Raw genomic sequence first — 15257 nt, 5'->3', positions numbered from 1 at the left:
CAAACGATACAGAAAACGTATTGCCCTCCTATACCTTCCTCATCCTGCAGCATGGCTGGATCCAAGGGAGGGCCATGGGTGTGTGGCGCTCCCAAACTGTCTCACCAGTGAGGAGGAAAGACAGGAGCCAGGGGAACGCCCACTGGGCAGGGCACTGGTGGCTGATGGAGCTGAGCTGGAATGGGTGCCCAGGTCTACCCAGTAGGTAGATTGCGGCTCCATGTCCAGGCGGGAGCTGGGATCTACCCACCCAGCTTATGGCCTCAGAAGCCATAAGCTCAACCAGGAGTTCTGGTCTATCAAGTAGGTAGATCTGGGCTCCAAGTCCAGGCTGGAGCGCCACCTGGTTGACCTGGGCTCTGGAGTTAAGGGAGTGCTCATGGCCCCCCCAACTCAAACACTGGATTTGCCCTGTCCTGCAGGCCATATCAGGGAGAAGGAAAGAACTACTGTCTAAAGACTATCTATGGGAGGGAGATATGAACCTAAGGATCTCTCTCTCCCTGTATCATTCTTCGATCTACTTTTCAGAGAAATGGAAAAGCAGTAGGTATGCGCAAGCTGTTGTTTTAGAGGCAGGCTGCCTCTAATTGCCAGATGCAGGGGAGGGCACCAGGACGCAGGTTGTGTCTGTTGTCTTGTGTGCTCCCTGGGGCATTTGGTGGGCCACTGTGAGATACAGGAAGCCGGACTGGATGGGCCTTTGGCCTGATCCAATGGGGCTCTTCTTATGTTCAGTGCAGAAATAGTTTTTAGCTGTTCTTAAAATGTAGGAAATAGTTCTTAAAATGTAGGAATGAGTACTTAACTGGAAGAGATGTGTGGAATGGATAGAATTACTTTTAGCTAGCAGGAAAAATGGACAGCTGAAGTGTATTTTGGGTGAGAGAAGAAGAAAAAGCATGCCAGCCAAAAGAAGATAAGGTGGCTAGGGGGAGGAAAGAAAGCAAATTTTCACACTGGACAGAGTTTCCACCACAGTTGCATCTAGAAGCTTCCTAGAGATGGCTGGCCTCTGAACTAACCCTTGACAAGAAGTGTCACATTTTTACTGACCCTGCTCCTGTGCTTTTTCCAATAGCCTGACATACAAACATTTGGGAGGTGAAGCATTTCCTATGCAGAGACAAAGGACAATAAAAATGCCACTGGCTGAATTTGTGTGTTAGGGGAAATGGTCAACTGACCAGAAAGATGCTTGTCTTGTCATTTTAACAGCATGTAGATGTGCAGAAAGCAGTTGGTTCTAATGTCTGCACATCAAGCAGTGACTAAAGACACAACTACAGTGGCCAGTTGAAGTGCTGGCGATTCAAGTGGCAAGTTGCTGTTAAAGGCACAAGAACAAAGCTAGTAAAAAATGTGGTAACCCTGTTCTTGATCACGTCAGAACATTTTGGAGTACATATTATTTTTCTCACTTCTTGTTTCAAGTAATTGCCTTGCTGTGTTAATAACATCTCCCAGCCTCAATTTAGTTTCAACCACCCCATGAGGATAAATGCACTGTGGCCTACATAAGCACTTGCTATTTGATTTTGATAGCAAAATTACCATTACATTTAATTTTTGAAAATGCAGTGGGATAGAGGGGAGAAAAGCAATGTGGCCACTTTTTATTTTAAAACTGGCTCTGCTCAAGTGACTCTATTAGCATTCTGATACAAAGAAAAGTATCATGTGGAGTTTTTCCTACCCATTTTATCTCCAGGCCAGGCAAAACTTTAACTGCTAAGGGCGCAATCCTAACCCCTTATGTCAGTGCTTTCCAGCACTGGCATAGCGGTGCCAATGGGACATGTGCTGCATCCTGCAGTTGGGTGTCACTCACGGAGGCCTCCTCAAAGTAAGGGAATGTTTGTTCCCTTACCTCTGCATTGCCCTTATGTCAGTGCAGGAAAGTGCTGATTCAATGGGATTTACTTCTGAGTAGACATGCATAGGATTGGGCTGTAAGTTTCTATCTATCAAGTTGCTTATTAAAGGTATATCAGCAGGATAGTAAGAAAAGTGGCAACTCTACAGGATCACACCATCAGCCCAAAATCTCACTTTATGATACAGTTGGCAGTCTCCATCCAGGGAAACTGAGGGACAGTTGCTCAGCTTCCTGTAAAATCCCTCATTATCACTTCATTGACTCCTCCTGCTATTGAGCTGTGCCAGGGAATGCATATGATAAACTGCTTCAGTTTATCAGTGTGTGAAGGAGAGAAGAGTGCAGAGTGACAACACTGGAGAGTGGCAGAGGCTGCCACATCATCCCGTAAAGAGGACAGCATTTGGACCAAGGCGTCAGGAGATACTGGACCAACCCTGACAGCACAGAACCAAAATCCACAGCCAAATCCATGAAGCATCTATACAGAAGAAAACAAATTAGAATTGTTTATCACTCACCCACTAGTTCCTGGTCTCTGGGCCTGAGAGAAACGCCAGTCTGTGTTAGGCTGTGCTTGCTGCAAGAGAAGCACAAAGAGGGTTTTAATGCTAAATCTCAGCATCTTTTGATCGCTATTACAAGTTGAAGATATGCAGTGCAGAAAGAATACTGTGAAATGTTTAGCCAGATTTATTAGCTATAAAATATACACACATGCACACAGAAGCAGAAAAAATAGTAAAATGGTCTAAAATACTTCTAAGCAAAACTGATTCTCAGAAAAGGTGATTGCAAGTGAAGACATTAATAAGTATGGAAAAGTGGGATATAAATTCATGAAATACTGTAAATAAAAAGTAAAGTGAGGCATGATGAGAAAATTTAAAACATAACCCTTCCCACAAGATATGCGGAAACTACCGAAATGAATCATGCACTAAATAAGCTGTAAAGCTGTTTAAACCAGAAACCAAACAAACATGGGGTGGAGAGATGACAATGAGGTAGCTTTAATTGATATTGGGAAAAGTCTACTCGGCTGCCAATATTGCTCTGATATGCTAATAGAATTTCCTAATGTATTCAGTCTTCTTAAATATGCATTTGGAGGAGGCGTTTGATAGAATTTCTTTTGATTCCTTTCATCATTTGCTAGATGTGTGTCATTGGTGCTTTGCAACCCCACTGAGATTAAAAATTCCATTTCCCACAACAACAACAACAATTTCTAAAGAAATCAGAAGACATAACAAAAGTAAGACACAGTAGCACTGTATCTGACTAAATTATGGAGCTGTGTATTTCTTTCCACCCACATTGTTGCATTATTAGAACAATGGGCTTTCTGTAAATGAAGAAATACATGGAACACCACTACGAACTGTGTGTTTGAATTGGCTCTTTGTGAACATGGCTGAAAGAAATGGCACTATTGAGATACAGCACTAATGTCCAAGTCGTCTAGCAATCTCCACTATCAGACCTGCAGCCATAATGTCCTCTAACAATGGGAAAGCTTACATTTCACATGTTTCCTTGAAATCAATAGGAGGACCGTGTGTTTAAGATCAGGGTGGAAAGGTGTTATCTACATTTCATTAAAAAGCAATAGCAACATTTTAATTGGTTTTAATGGGTCTGGGCACTTCTGGCTAACCCTGAAAATGAACAACTAAGACAGTGTTTCTCCATTGATGTGATGTGTACTTTCATGGGGAAGGGGTCAGCTGGTAAACCAGAAAGGCAGGGTAGGTTACAAAACAGTTTAGCATATCTATTGTCCATAAACAGTCAAGGCCTAAATATTTCAAGGTGTGGGTGATCTATGTATTTATGTACAACAATAGAACGTGGTCTACTACGGATAGTACAAATATACATAAAAAACCTTCGAAAACTAAATCTGCACAAACACCCACATATGCTGAGTGAAGTACTCATTTAGCATAGTTGCTTCTATAATCTGAAGAGCTAGATGTGACAATAAACCATGGATCCTAAATTTAAGCACCTAAATGGAGGCATTTATTTAAAATGTATCCTGAGCACCCACACCTCTAATTAACTTCTTTAAAAAGCTGTGGTTCTCGGAAGTTTACAAAACGGCACCTTTTTATTTAGATTCCTCAATGAAGATTTAGGTATCCTTAAAAATAGAGTTAAGGCATCGCAAAATATTGTACTCAATTTTTTTCAGCTCTTCCTATTGTCAGCAAAATAAAGCAGCACGTAAGAAGAAAAAATGAAATATGCCTCTAGAAATTCACTGAGAGGTTCTGGAAATTACTGATATGTAAATTATATGACTTTCCCTCCCCCCTGAGATAAACTGAGCCTGTCCCCTTAAGGTTCATTATTTCCCTGCCCCAGTGTTCTTTAATGGCAAGTTTTTATTTTTCAATACCATTTATGCCCTCAGCCCCTATAGAAGTCATAGAAGGCACAATCCACTATTCCATACAGAAGGCACAATCCACTATTCCAATAGGACTTCTTAATACACTGCACCTATAATTTCTATATGGGAGTAAGCCCTTCAAGCCTTTGAAGAAGGGTTTTACTTTACTGTCTCAAAATCATATGTATGTGTCAATCTTCACAGACTCTGCCTCAGGACATTAAGTTTCTGCCTCTTATACCCATTTTACAGATGAATGTCTGAGGTTGTCAAATCTACTGTCCAGATAGCATTTAGGCCCAAGCCTCTCCACTGTTCTGGGCAAGAGAAAGAAGTGTTAAAGACCAAGTAACAACTGAATATATTAGTAGTGATGACAAATTTGGATATTGCTCAACAATTACACATGATAGAGAAGGTATGGAGCTTTGTTACATCAGCAGACCTCTCCCTTTGACATACATACCCACACCCCTTTACCCTTAGAAATCTCAACTTCTTTACTGAAGAATACATCAGGCACACGATGTGTGATCAAATACACGTACAGATACCTCAACCAGTGAGCAAAAAACCACACACACACATGCAACTGTGCCATGCTACATCACTCTCTCCCTTTGAATTCCAGTTCAAAACAGTCTTCTTTTGCCGTGGTTTTGGTTTAAGCCTCTGGTTCTCCTCCACATCTGAAATGAAGCCTAAATAAGTTTCACTGCATTTGTTCACAATCATCCTTTGATAACTCTTGCCTTCCCTTTTCCTGTCTAAATGAAATTGTAGGCTCCTTGGGGCAGTAGCTTGTCTTTAGCTTATGTTCCTCTGTACAGTGTCATGTATACTGTCAGCATTATCATCTTTATTACATCAAACACTTTAAAAAATGCTCAGCCAGCAAGCAGCTTCAGCTACACCGGCAGACCCAAGTGTCAATTTGACTTATCAACCCAAAGCAATGAAGTGTGTTCGAAGACTGGCGCTTGCATACCCCTCCCATCTCAACTACTAGAAAGGACTCAAAGGTAGCTGAATCAGAGAAATGACAGCCACATGCATCTTGCAAAAACTGGAAGCCCCCCTGACCACACATTACTTGACCCCTTTCCTCATTACACCCAGCAGATGAATTCCTTCGTAGAACTTTTAATTAATAGTTCAAATGCATATGGATGGCAAACAGAAACTCTCAAGCATCTTACCCCATCGGTGGGAGTCTGCAAAGCACTGCCTGCCTGCTCAAAGGCAAGAATGCTTTCTGCTGTAGTGGAGTGACTGAAAGGCTTAACAAAAAGAAAATCTCCCTGTTCAGACATTGGAGAGAGACAAGACTTGTAGTGCTGAGCTCCAGCTCCACCCACTTCCAGGTATCTGATAAAGCCTTCTGGATTGGGGCGCCCACTGAAACTTATGGTGGATTTCTGGTCGGTCCTCCTACTACAGCAGTGTGACATGAACCAGCCAGAGGCACAAAGGCCAGATCTGAAGCACCTGGCTCCTACCACTGCCAACATGACACAAGATACCAGAGAGATGGCCACTAGAGAGACGATAAGGTAGAGGGTTAGGTTGGGGGCTCTGGAAGGTGATTTGGGGCGTAGGTCCAAGGATTTGGAAAAGTCCTGCACAGCATTATCCTCAGAAGAGATCACTAGAACCAAAGAGGCAGAGAGAGATGGCACACCATTGTCTTTCACCTCTACCACCAATCTGTGGGCCACCCCAGGTTCCCTCAAGGCCCGGGTGACACGAATCTCCCCTGAGTGGCGTTCCACTTTGAAAGGGATTGCCTCGTTGATCTCCTGGGGCAAACTGTATGAAAGCCAAGCATTGTGGCCACTGTCAGCATCCACAGCAACCACCTTTGTCACCAGGTATCCAGGTTCCACTGGGAGTAGGACAGACTGGTGAAAGGCAGAGCCCTTGGGGACTTGTGGATGTACAATCACAGGGGCATTGTCGTTCTGATCCACGACAAACAAATGGAGAGTAACTGTGCTGCTCAGGGGTGGGAAACCCGAATCCTTCACCTCCACTGCAACCTGGAATACTTTTTCTTGCTCATAGTCAAGAGCCCTGGAGGTGTAAATGCTGCCATTCTCCTGGTTGATGTGGAAATAGGTGGAGATGGGTAAGCCATGACTTCCATTGTCCACAATGGAGTAAGACAGCTTGGAGTTGACACCTACATCTGGGTCAGAAGCTGACAGGGATAGGACTAGAGTTCCAGGAGAGATATTTTCCTCTACATGAGCTGTGTAGGAAGGAATGGAGAAGGTAGGCACATTGTCATTCACATCTGAGACTTGAATGAAGATGATTTTCTGAGTGGATTTTTGAGGCACTCCAGAATCTGTTGCTCTGATAGTGATGTTATATCCAGCCATCTTCTCTCGATCCAAGGGGCCATCGGTGACTAGTGAATAATGCCCTTTAAAAGAAGACACCAGTTTAAATGGGATGTGCTTTGTAATCTCTAAGTGAACTTGCCCATTTTCCTCGGAGTCGTTGTCCTTTGCCTGGATGAGTGCGATGACTGTTCCTGGGGGTGCGTCCTCTTGCACTGGGCTGGAGAGGGAGGTCAACACAATCTCTGGACTGTTGTCGTTGACATCCACAAGTTCCACCCTGATGTTGCAGTGACCCTCCATGGCGGGGAATCCCTTGTCTTTAATGTAGATGGCTAGCTCGTAGGCACTGGCTTCTTCATAATCCAGCAAAGCTTTGGTCCTGATCTCCCCGCTTTGTGCATCCAAGCTAAACAAGTCCAGAAGTTTCAGAGGTGCCCTGTTGCCGGGTTTGAAGAAATACTCGACCTCTCCGTTGGGACCTTCGTCCAGGTCAGTGACATTCAGCCTTGTCACCACGGTGCCCACCTGGACATTCTCCTCCAAGTACACTTTGGACACGGGCGGCTCGCAGACGGGAGGGTTGTCGTTGGCGTCCAGGACGTGGACCGTCACCCTGGCGGTGCCGGACTGAACAGGATTGCCACTGTCCAGGGCAGTCAGGATCAAATGGTGGACGGCAGCCTTTTCCCGGTCCAGGAGCTTCTCGAGGACGATTTCGGGCATCTTGACACCGTCCCCCCGGACGTTGATGCTCAGGGCGAAGTGCTCGCTGGGGCTGAGCTCGTAGGAGGCGATGGAGTTGGAGCCGGTGTCTGGGTCCTCGGCTGCCTCCAGGCGCAGGCGGGTGCCCGGGTTGGCCACCTCGGTGATGTCCAGGGACACCTCGTCCTTGGGGAACTTGGGGGCGTTGTCGTTCACGTCCAGGATCTCCACCTCCACCCGGCTGAGCTGCAGGGGGTTCTCCAGCACCAGCTGCAGGGGGAAGGAGCACGTGGGGCTGGAGCTGCACAGCGCCTCGCGGTCCAGCCGGTCGTGGACCAGGAGCATGCCGTCGGCCAGGCTCACCTGGAAGTAGTGGCGCATCCCCTCGCTGACCAGCTGCAGGCGGCGGGCGGCCAGGCTCCGCACCTCCACCCCCAGGTCCTTGGCCACGTTGCCCACGGAGGAGCCCGGAGCCCGGTCCTCCGGCACCGAGTAGCGGATCTGCGCGGGCACCAGAGCCGGCAGGGCTGCCAGGAGCACCAGCAGCGGCCAGCGCCGCCGCCCGCCGTCCATGCCCGGCTGCGGAGAGGTTCGAGGGGCAGCGCGGCGCTTCCCTGTGCTGCGCTGCGCTGCTGGCGTCCCTGCCGCAGAGTCTGGGGTGCCCCCCCCCGATCGCCAAAGGTCTGCTCCTGGCGGCTCTGGGGTGACCCGAGAGGGGCTGTGCGGAGGAAGAGGCGAGCTGCAGCTGGAGGTGGGGGGAGAGAGGGAGGGAGGGAGGGGAGACGGGTTTAAAGCGCTCCCATCAGCAGCAGCTCATTGGAACACCGGCAGCACCGAGAAGGGGCTGTGAAATGGATACTGACGAGTCGCAATCCCCTCCTCGGCAGCAGCAGCAGCGAAGCCCCTTCCCCAAAACACAGTCGATTGCTCTGTCCTCCCCCCCCGGCCCATCGCCGCCAGTCCCCTTCCCCTCCCTCCCCACCCCTTTGCCAGCACAGCAGCGAGGCGTCCAGGACTGGCCCCGGGGGAGCCCTTGTCCCAAAGAGCTCCCCACACGATCCTGGGGAGGAGGCTGCGATGGCAGAAGCATCTGGAGCACCTGTGAAGGGAGGGGGGGAGAGGAGAGGGGAGGGAGGAAATCTCAGCATCTCAAGCCCCCCCCCCAAAGGGACACCCAAATCCTGGGGGGCTTGCTCCAGACAGACCACTAAGCCCCTGCAAGGTAGCGCCAAGCCAAGGGGGCGGGGGTGTCTCAGGGCTGAAGCACAAGCGGAGATGCTGCCTGAGAAACTCTCTCTCACCTTGCCACAGAAGCTGGGCTCAGCCAGATTGCTGCAGGAGGCTGTCCTCAGAGTCAGGTTAGGCTTCATGAACACAAACTCACTGATGTCAGAGACCGGAGAGAAGCAGGATCTGTAGCCCCGGGCAGGGGGTCCTGAAGTGGCCACTTGTACTCCAATCATGGCATCTCCAGGGCTCAGCTGATAATGGCAATGCCCCAACATGTGATCTGGGGCATCCTCCAGCACGCTGGCTTTACTTCCGCAGCATCCAAAGACGGGAGCTTTCGCACGTGCTTCGCGGCGGAGGCATCGGACCCCCAGAGCCACCAAAGCGATCAATGAGATGGTGGAAATAGCTGCCAAGGAGATGATGAGATACACAGTCAATGTGGGAGGTCCCTCACTTTCCACCGAGTGAGCTTTTAACCCCAGAAAGGCTTCAGGGCCGCTCTCCTCCAGGAGCACAATCACAGCAACTGACGTTGACATGGAAGGCTCTCCTGAGTCTTTGACAACTATAACAAGCTCCTGGGTGGGATCGTCCTGGTCCTGTATTGCTCGTGCAGTCCTCACCTCTCCATTGCGATGGGCCATGCTGAAAAGACTGGGGTCAGTGGCTTGCTCTAAGTGATAGGAAAGCCAAGCGTTTCGCCCAGAGTCCAAGTCCACCGCCATGACTTTGGTGATTAAGGCACCAGCAGTGGTAGAACGAGGAATCCTGAACTGTACAATTGACTCTTTCCCAGTAAAGGGATATCGGATCCAAGGTGCATTGTCATTCTGATCCAGCAGGTAGATGTGTGCCATGATCCTGTTGCAGAGCGGTGGAGAGCCACCATCACACACCTCCACCTGGAACTGAAAATGATTAGTCTGTTCATAATCAAACGGGCTCTCTGCAAAAATGTGCCCATTTATTGGGTTGATGGAGATGTAAGTGGTGGGATCCTCAACCAATTCTTGACCTGGGCTAGCCAAAACAGAGTAAGAGAGCCGGGAATTTTGGTCCTTATCCGCATCTGTCGCAGAAACTGTAAGAAGAACCACCCCTACTGGATTATTCTCTTCTAAGATTGCTTCATAAAAAGACCTGTCAAAATGAGGAGGATTGTCATTGACATCTGCTAGAGTAATGGAGAAAGATGTCTGTTGGGAGAGAGATGGATTTCCTAAATCAAAGGCATAGATGGTTACATTGTATTGAGGAGTGCTCTCACGATCTAGCTGCTCGCTGGTGAGCAAGGAATACTGGTGCTCAAAGTCTTTCCGGAGTTTGAAAGGAAGGTTTTTGGGCAGATCACACTGGACTTTCCCATGGTCTCCAGAGTCTCTGTCTTTGACGTGTATCACAGCAACCACAGTGCCAGGAGGTGCATCTTCACTCATGGAGCTGGAGAAAGAGGTGAGAATGACTTCAGGAAAGTTGTCGTTGACATCTGTCACTTCAACCATAACGCTGCAATGCTCCTCCATAGTAGGGGAGCCCATGTCCTTGGCCTCCACCTCAATTTCGTACACATTGGCCTCTTCAAAATCCAGGCTCCCTTGAACACGGATCTCTCCTGTGGTGCCATCAATAGCAAATATCCGGCGTAAGGCTTCAGAGTTATGGCTGCTGAGGGAATACCTTATCTGTCCATTAGCCCCTTCATCCAAGTCTGTTGCATTCAGCTTAAACACCAAGGTTCCTGGAGGGGAGTTTTCTACCAAGCGAGTGTGGTAAGCAAGTTTGTCGAAAACTGGGTGGTTATCGTTGGCGTCCAGAACTTGGACAGTGATTCGAATAGCATTCGATCTGGGGGGTGAGCCGCCATCCTCAGCTGTCAGGACCAAATGGTGGACAGCCATGTGCTCCCTGTCCAGTGCTTTCTCCAAAACTAGTTCTGGGAACTTGGTGCCATCGGTGCGTGCCTTCACATTGAGGTTGAAGTTCTCATTGGCGCTGAGGTGGTAGGTCTGCAAGGTGTTTGTTCCAACATCCAGATCCTGTGCGTGTGGGATGGGAAAGCGGGCACCCAATGCAGCCAGTTCATAAATCTGCAGAGCTATGGTGCTACTTGAGAATTCAGGAGCATTGTCGTTGATATCCAGAATCTCCACTTCAATACGATAGAACTCCACAGGATTTTCAATCGCAAGTTTAAGATGCAAGAAGCAACGCAGGTTCTGCCCACAGAGCTGCTCTCTATCTATTCTGTCATTGACTATTATGATTCCAGTGTTCACGTTCACAGAGAAATACTGGGAGTCAGAATCAGAAAGCACCTGCAGATTGGCAGCTGCAAGTTTTGTCACATCCATTCCTAAATCCTTAGCAACATTTCCTACAAAGGCTCCTCGAGTGAGTTCCTCTGGGACAGAGTAACGGATCTGTGCAGAACAGCCACTCAGAAACAGACAGAAAGCGAAGGCATGCAGGAGTCCCAGACGCCAGGTACAGTTTTCTGTTCTGAGCATCTTTCTGAAATCCACAGCAGGAAGCTCTAAAACTGCAAAACAGGAGCTATTTATAGCAGCCTGGATTTCTTTAAACCCCTGGAGGACACACCACCTATCTGGAAGAAATATGAACTATCTGAGAGAAAAGGGTCTGTGGTCACTGTTTACCTCTCTCATTCATTGTTTTGGTTAGAGAGATTGACACAGCTGGGGAGGAGAGAGGAGTGGTACATGCTGCAGATCTTCAATGTTAACCTTCTTTTCATTGGTGGAGACTGCCTTCCTATTCATCCAATCAGCAGCCTCCTTCCCAGGACAGCAACACCCGCACCAATCCAAGTGTGGTAGTTGCTACTGTGCAAAAAAGGACCGCGTAACCTGCTGTTTTTAACCTAGAGACACCAGGCTAAACGACAGACAATGGAAAACAAAGCCCAAAATCATGTCTGGTTTTGCCTTCCGTGCTCGCGATAGGACCCTCAGAAGGATTTAACTGCAAAGAGACGTTTGCTCTAAAAGTGCAGTCTGACTCTTTGCATTATACTCAAAACAGAACAGTTGACTTGCAATTTTTTGCAGAGAAAGACAGTCCCTTGAAAGCTAGAAAGCAAGTTTCCTTATCCCATCCTAAGCTTCCAAAGCAACCTTAATTGTAACGTTAAACTAAAGTTATTGCAGATCCTGTATTAGAGTGGTGTGTTTGTGTAAATGTGATCAGAAAACCAAATCTAACTACATTTTTAACTAAAATGGTTTGGAACTTTGAAGTTTGAAAACACTGAGTGCCAGTGAAGCTGACTCTGTGACAGGCAGCATTTGTAGGATGTTTTCAAGTAACCAGACTCGCTGCTGTCGATTACTCATCATTCCAGCCTCCACGTCAAACCCACCTCCAAACCTCCTCTGAAATCTGCACCCAGTGAGAAAGCGTAGGAAGAAAGCCACATCATTTGCCTCACTGAAATGGTTCTCTTTACAGAAATTATCAGAGTGAAATGGGATTACACCAGGGAGAAACATCTCCCATTTTCCTCTGGTAGCATATGAACCAGCCCTTGGTCAAGTTTCAAAGACACCAAATCCACCTGGGAGCAAAAAAAGGACAAAATGCCATCTCACCTGCCTGGGATGGTTCAATGTATCAGTACGAGATAAGGTAAAATCATATTCTCTGGTCAGAGTACTTGGCTGGGGGTAGTCCACAGGCCTCATAAAGGTGAAATCGCTTCTGTCAGACCCTGGAGAATAGTTGGCTCGGTAGTATTGGCTCTGGGAATCGGTGGGCCTGAGCGTAACCTCCATGTACTTCAGCGTGCCATCTGAGTTCAATTGTAGTTTGGGGCTGGACTGCCTGAAAACGCCCCTGGCAGAAGTATCGCTCAGGCTGCAACAAGACGGATCTCTGTCTTTTTTATTCCAAAAGCACTTTGCAGACAAGACAATGAAAGTGACAAGGGACACAATGCTAACCGCCACCAGCGCTATGATCAGGTAGAGGGTTAGGTCAGATTTTTCTTTGGGATAAGTCAGGAAGTCATGGGATTGAGGCCTTTCCTCAGACACTGTATCCTCCAGTGAGACCAAGATGGTGACGGTGGTGGACAAAGATGGCTCTCCATTGTCCTTCACCAGGACAAGGATTTTCTGTGCAGGGAGGTCTGTTTCTTGGAAGTCTCGAAGAGTCCGAATTTCCCCGCTATAGAGTGCCACCTGGAACAAGGACGGGTCAGTAGACTGAGGAAGCAGGGAATAAGATAGCCAGGCATTATGACCAGAGTCTGCATCCACTGCTGTGACTTTTGTGACAATATAGCCTGCTGGTGCAGACTGAGGGATCCTCTGCAGTGTTGACAGTTCCTGCCCAGTGACTGGGTATAGAACCATTGGTGCGTTATCATTCTGATCCAGTATGAAGAGGTAGACAGTGACATTGGAGGTCAGTTGGGGTGACCCAGCATCCTGCACAACGACAGGGATTTGTAGCACTTGAAGGGTTTCATAGTCAAAAGAGCGCTGGGCATAAATGTTCCCATTGTCTGGGTTGATATAGATTAAGGAAGAGACAGGGGCATCTTGGATCTGACTCCCTGCCACTGAGTACGTGAGCCGGGAATTGTCACCCTCATCAGGGTCAGAGGCGGTCACCGTGCATAACAGGGAGCCAGGTGGGTTGTTCTCCTTCAAGAAGGAGCTGTAGAAATGCTGAGAGAAGTGTGGGGCATTGTCATTAACATCTGAAATGTTCAGCAAGATAATGACATAGGTGGTTAACGGTGGGGACCCTGAATCTTTGGCAGTCAGCTTGACCGTGTATTGTGAAACGGATTCTCTGTCCAGCTTCTTGCTTGTAATTAAAGAGTAATGATTGTCAAAAGATTTAATTTTAAAGGGCAAGCTTGGTGGTGATATTTCTAAGCTCACTTCGCCATTGGCACCCATATCTTGATCTCGTACATTGAAAAGCCCCACCACTGTCTCTAAGGGGGTGTTTTCTGGCACTGGGTTTACCAACGAAGTAAGCAGAACCTCTGGGGGACTGTCATTGGCATCTTCCACTTCCACATGGATAACACAATGGCCTTCCATTTGTGGAATGCCCTTGTCTCTGGCCCTTACGTGAAGCTCATAAGAACGGGATTCTTCAAAATCCACAATTCCCTGGACATGGATCTCACCTGTGTGGGGATCCAAACTAAACAACTTTTGGATGGAGTCAGGTGTGTGGATTCCAAAAGAATACTCTATTTCTCCATTAGAACCCTCATCAGGGTCAGTGGCATTGAGTTTGAAAAGCAAAGAGCCTACAGGGCTGTTCTCCAAAAGGCTGATCTTGTACACAGGAAGATCAAACGCAGGTTCATTGTCATTATTATCAAGGACTTCAATGGTGAGCTGAGCTGTTCCTGATAAGACAGGATTTCCCCCATCACAAGCAGTCAGTATGAGCTGGTGTTCGGATTGTTGCTCTCTGTCCAACGGTTGCTCTAGCACCAGCTCAGGCAACAGCTTGCCATCCTTCACATTCTTTACATTGAGAGAGAAATGGGGGTTGGGACTGAGTCGGTAGGAACTGACTGCATTAGTCCCCACGTCCGCATCATGCGCACTCTCCAGTGGGAAGCGTGCCCCTGCGGTGGCAGACTCTGCAATCCTCAGTACAAGCTGGGGAGTGAGGAAGCTCGGGGAATTGTCATTCAGGTCCAGAATCTCCACCTCCAGGTGAAAGAGTTCCAAAGGGTTCTCTATGACTATTTGGACTGGCAGCCTGCACACTGAGCTGGCTCCACAGAGGCTCTCTCGGTCTATCTTTTCATTCACCAGCAGAGCACCGCTGGCCAAGTTCACTGCAAAGTACCTCTTGCTCTTCTCGGAGCCTAGTCTCAATCTGCGACTTGAAAGATCTGCCACTGTTAAGCCCAGGTCCTGAGCCACCTTCCCCACCATGGTCCCCAGCTCCGATTCCTCCATCATGGAGTAGTGGATCTGTCCGATAACCAACGCCCTGCTGAATAGCAAAAATAAACCCAGTACTTGCCATTTGAAAGAGGGTTGCCAGGGCAATTGTGGCTCCATTTCAGAAAAGTCCTCTTCCAGAAGCAGTCTTTGTGGTATCCCAATGGTCAAGAGGTTCCAGGACCTGGATAAATGCAGTTCTAAAATCCCTCGGTATCCCCTTCCAAATGATTTAAAGTAGCTCTTGAGCCTGCCTAGCTGCAGCAACAGAGTGTTAGTCAGAGAGTTGAGGGGGTGGACTGGGGGAGGGAAGCTGAATTACAGCCATAGCGACGGAGGAGGAAAGTCAGGACAGAAAGAGCAGATTCTGCAGCCCCCCATCTCGATCAGAACCTGACCGGATGGCAGTTCTGACCACTGTCCACCACTGACAACTCCACCAACACTCTTAAATACATAGTTACATGCAAGAGTGAGATGCCAGGACGGATCATGCGCATCCTTCACCCCTAAACTTAATGATTCAGGAGGCTGGTTCATCGCTGGTTTTGGCAGCTAAGTTTAGCAGCTCAGATTCTTGTTCTCAAGGAAACAGCACGTCCGGGAAGCATGAACGGTACAAATCCTCATTGTTCACATTAGCTAGGTTCCTTCCATCTCATCTGAACAAAAGACAAACTCTCAGCTGTGGGGAATACACTGGTTCTCTGGTTTAATAACTGGACCAATTTTTCTCTCGCGATGAAAAAGGT

General features: G+C 47.9%; 2 protein-coding genes across 7 annotated transcripts in view; both read right to left on the bottom strand.

Moving 5' to 3' along the window:
* LOC136647360 (protocadherin gamma-C3-like) overlaps nt 1–15257 on the bottom strand; it is a 270585-nt gene that overhangs the window by 28434 nt on the left and 226894 nt on the right. For all 6 annotated transcript variants that reach the window (XM_066622848.1, XM_066622850.1, XM_066622847.1 and 3 more), the window contains exon 2: nt 2401–2459. In XM_066622848.1, coding sequence (XP_066478945.1) covers nt 2401–2459 — 59 coding nt within the window. The remainder of the gene's footprint in view (nt 1–2400; nt 2460–15257) is intronic.
* LOC136647438 (protocadherin Fat 4-like) lies at nt 4574–14833 on the bottom strand. Its single transcript, XM_066622971.1, has 6 exons — nt 14828–14833; nt 12172–14535; nt 8715–10983; nt 8321–8429; nt 5780–8075; nt 4574–4597 (listed from the first exon to the last, which is right to left on the bottom strand). Exons 1-6 carry the CDS (start codon nt 14831–14833, stop codon nt 4574–4576), a joined length of 7068 nt encoding a protein of 2355 aa, XP_066479068.1.

This window comes from Tiliqua scincoides, chromosome 4, assembly GCF_035046505.1.
Source record: "Tiliqua scincoides isolate rTilSci1 chromosome 4, rTilSci1.hap2, whole genome shotgun sequence".
NCBI lineage: Eukaryota > Metazoa > Chordata > Lepidosauria > Squamata > Scincidae > Tiliqua > Tiliqua scincoides.
The sequence above is the reverse complement of the archived record's forward strand: the minus strand, read 5'-3'. Positions and strand labels throughout refer to the sequence as shown.

Coding starts and splice junctions, on each gene's coding strand:
- LOC136647438 (XM_066622971.1), bottom strand. Junction 8,076..8,320: donor GACGCCTCGCTGCTGTGCTG/GCAAAGGGGTGG, acceptor CCCCACCTCCAG/CTGCAGCTCGCCTCTTCCTC. Junction 4,598..5,779: donor CTTGTGTCATGTTGGCAGTG/GTAGGAGCCAGG, acceptor TCTCTTGCCCAG/AACAGTGGAGAGGCTTGGGC.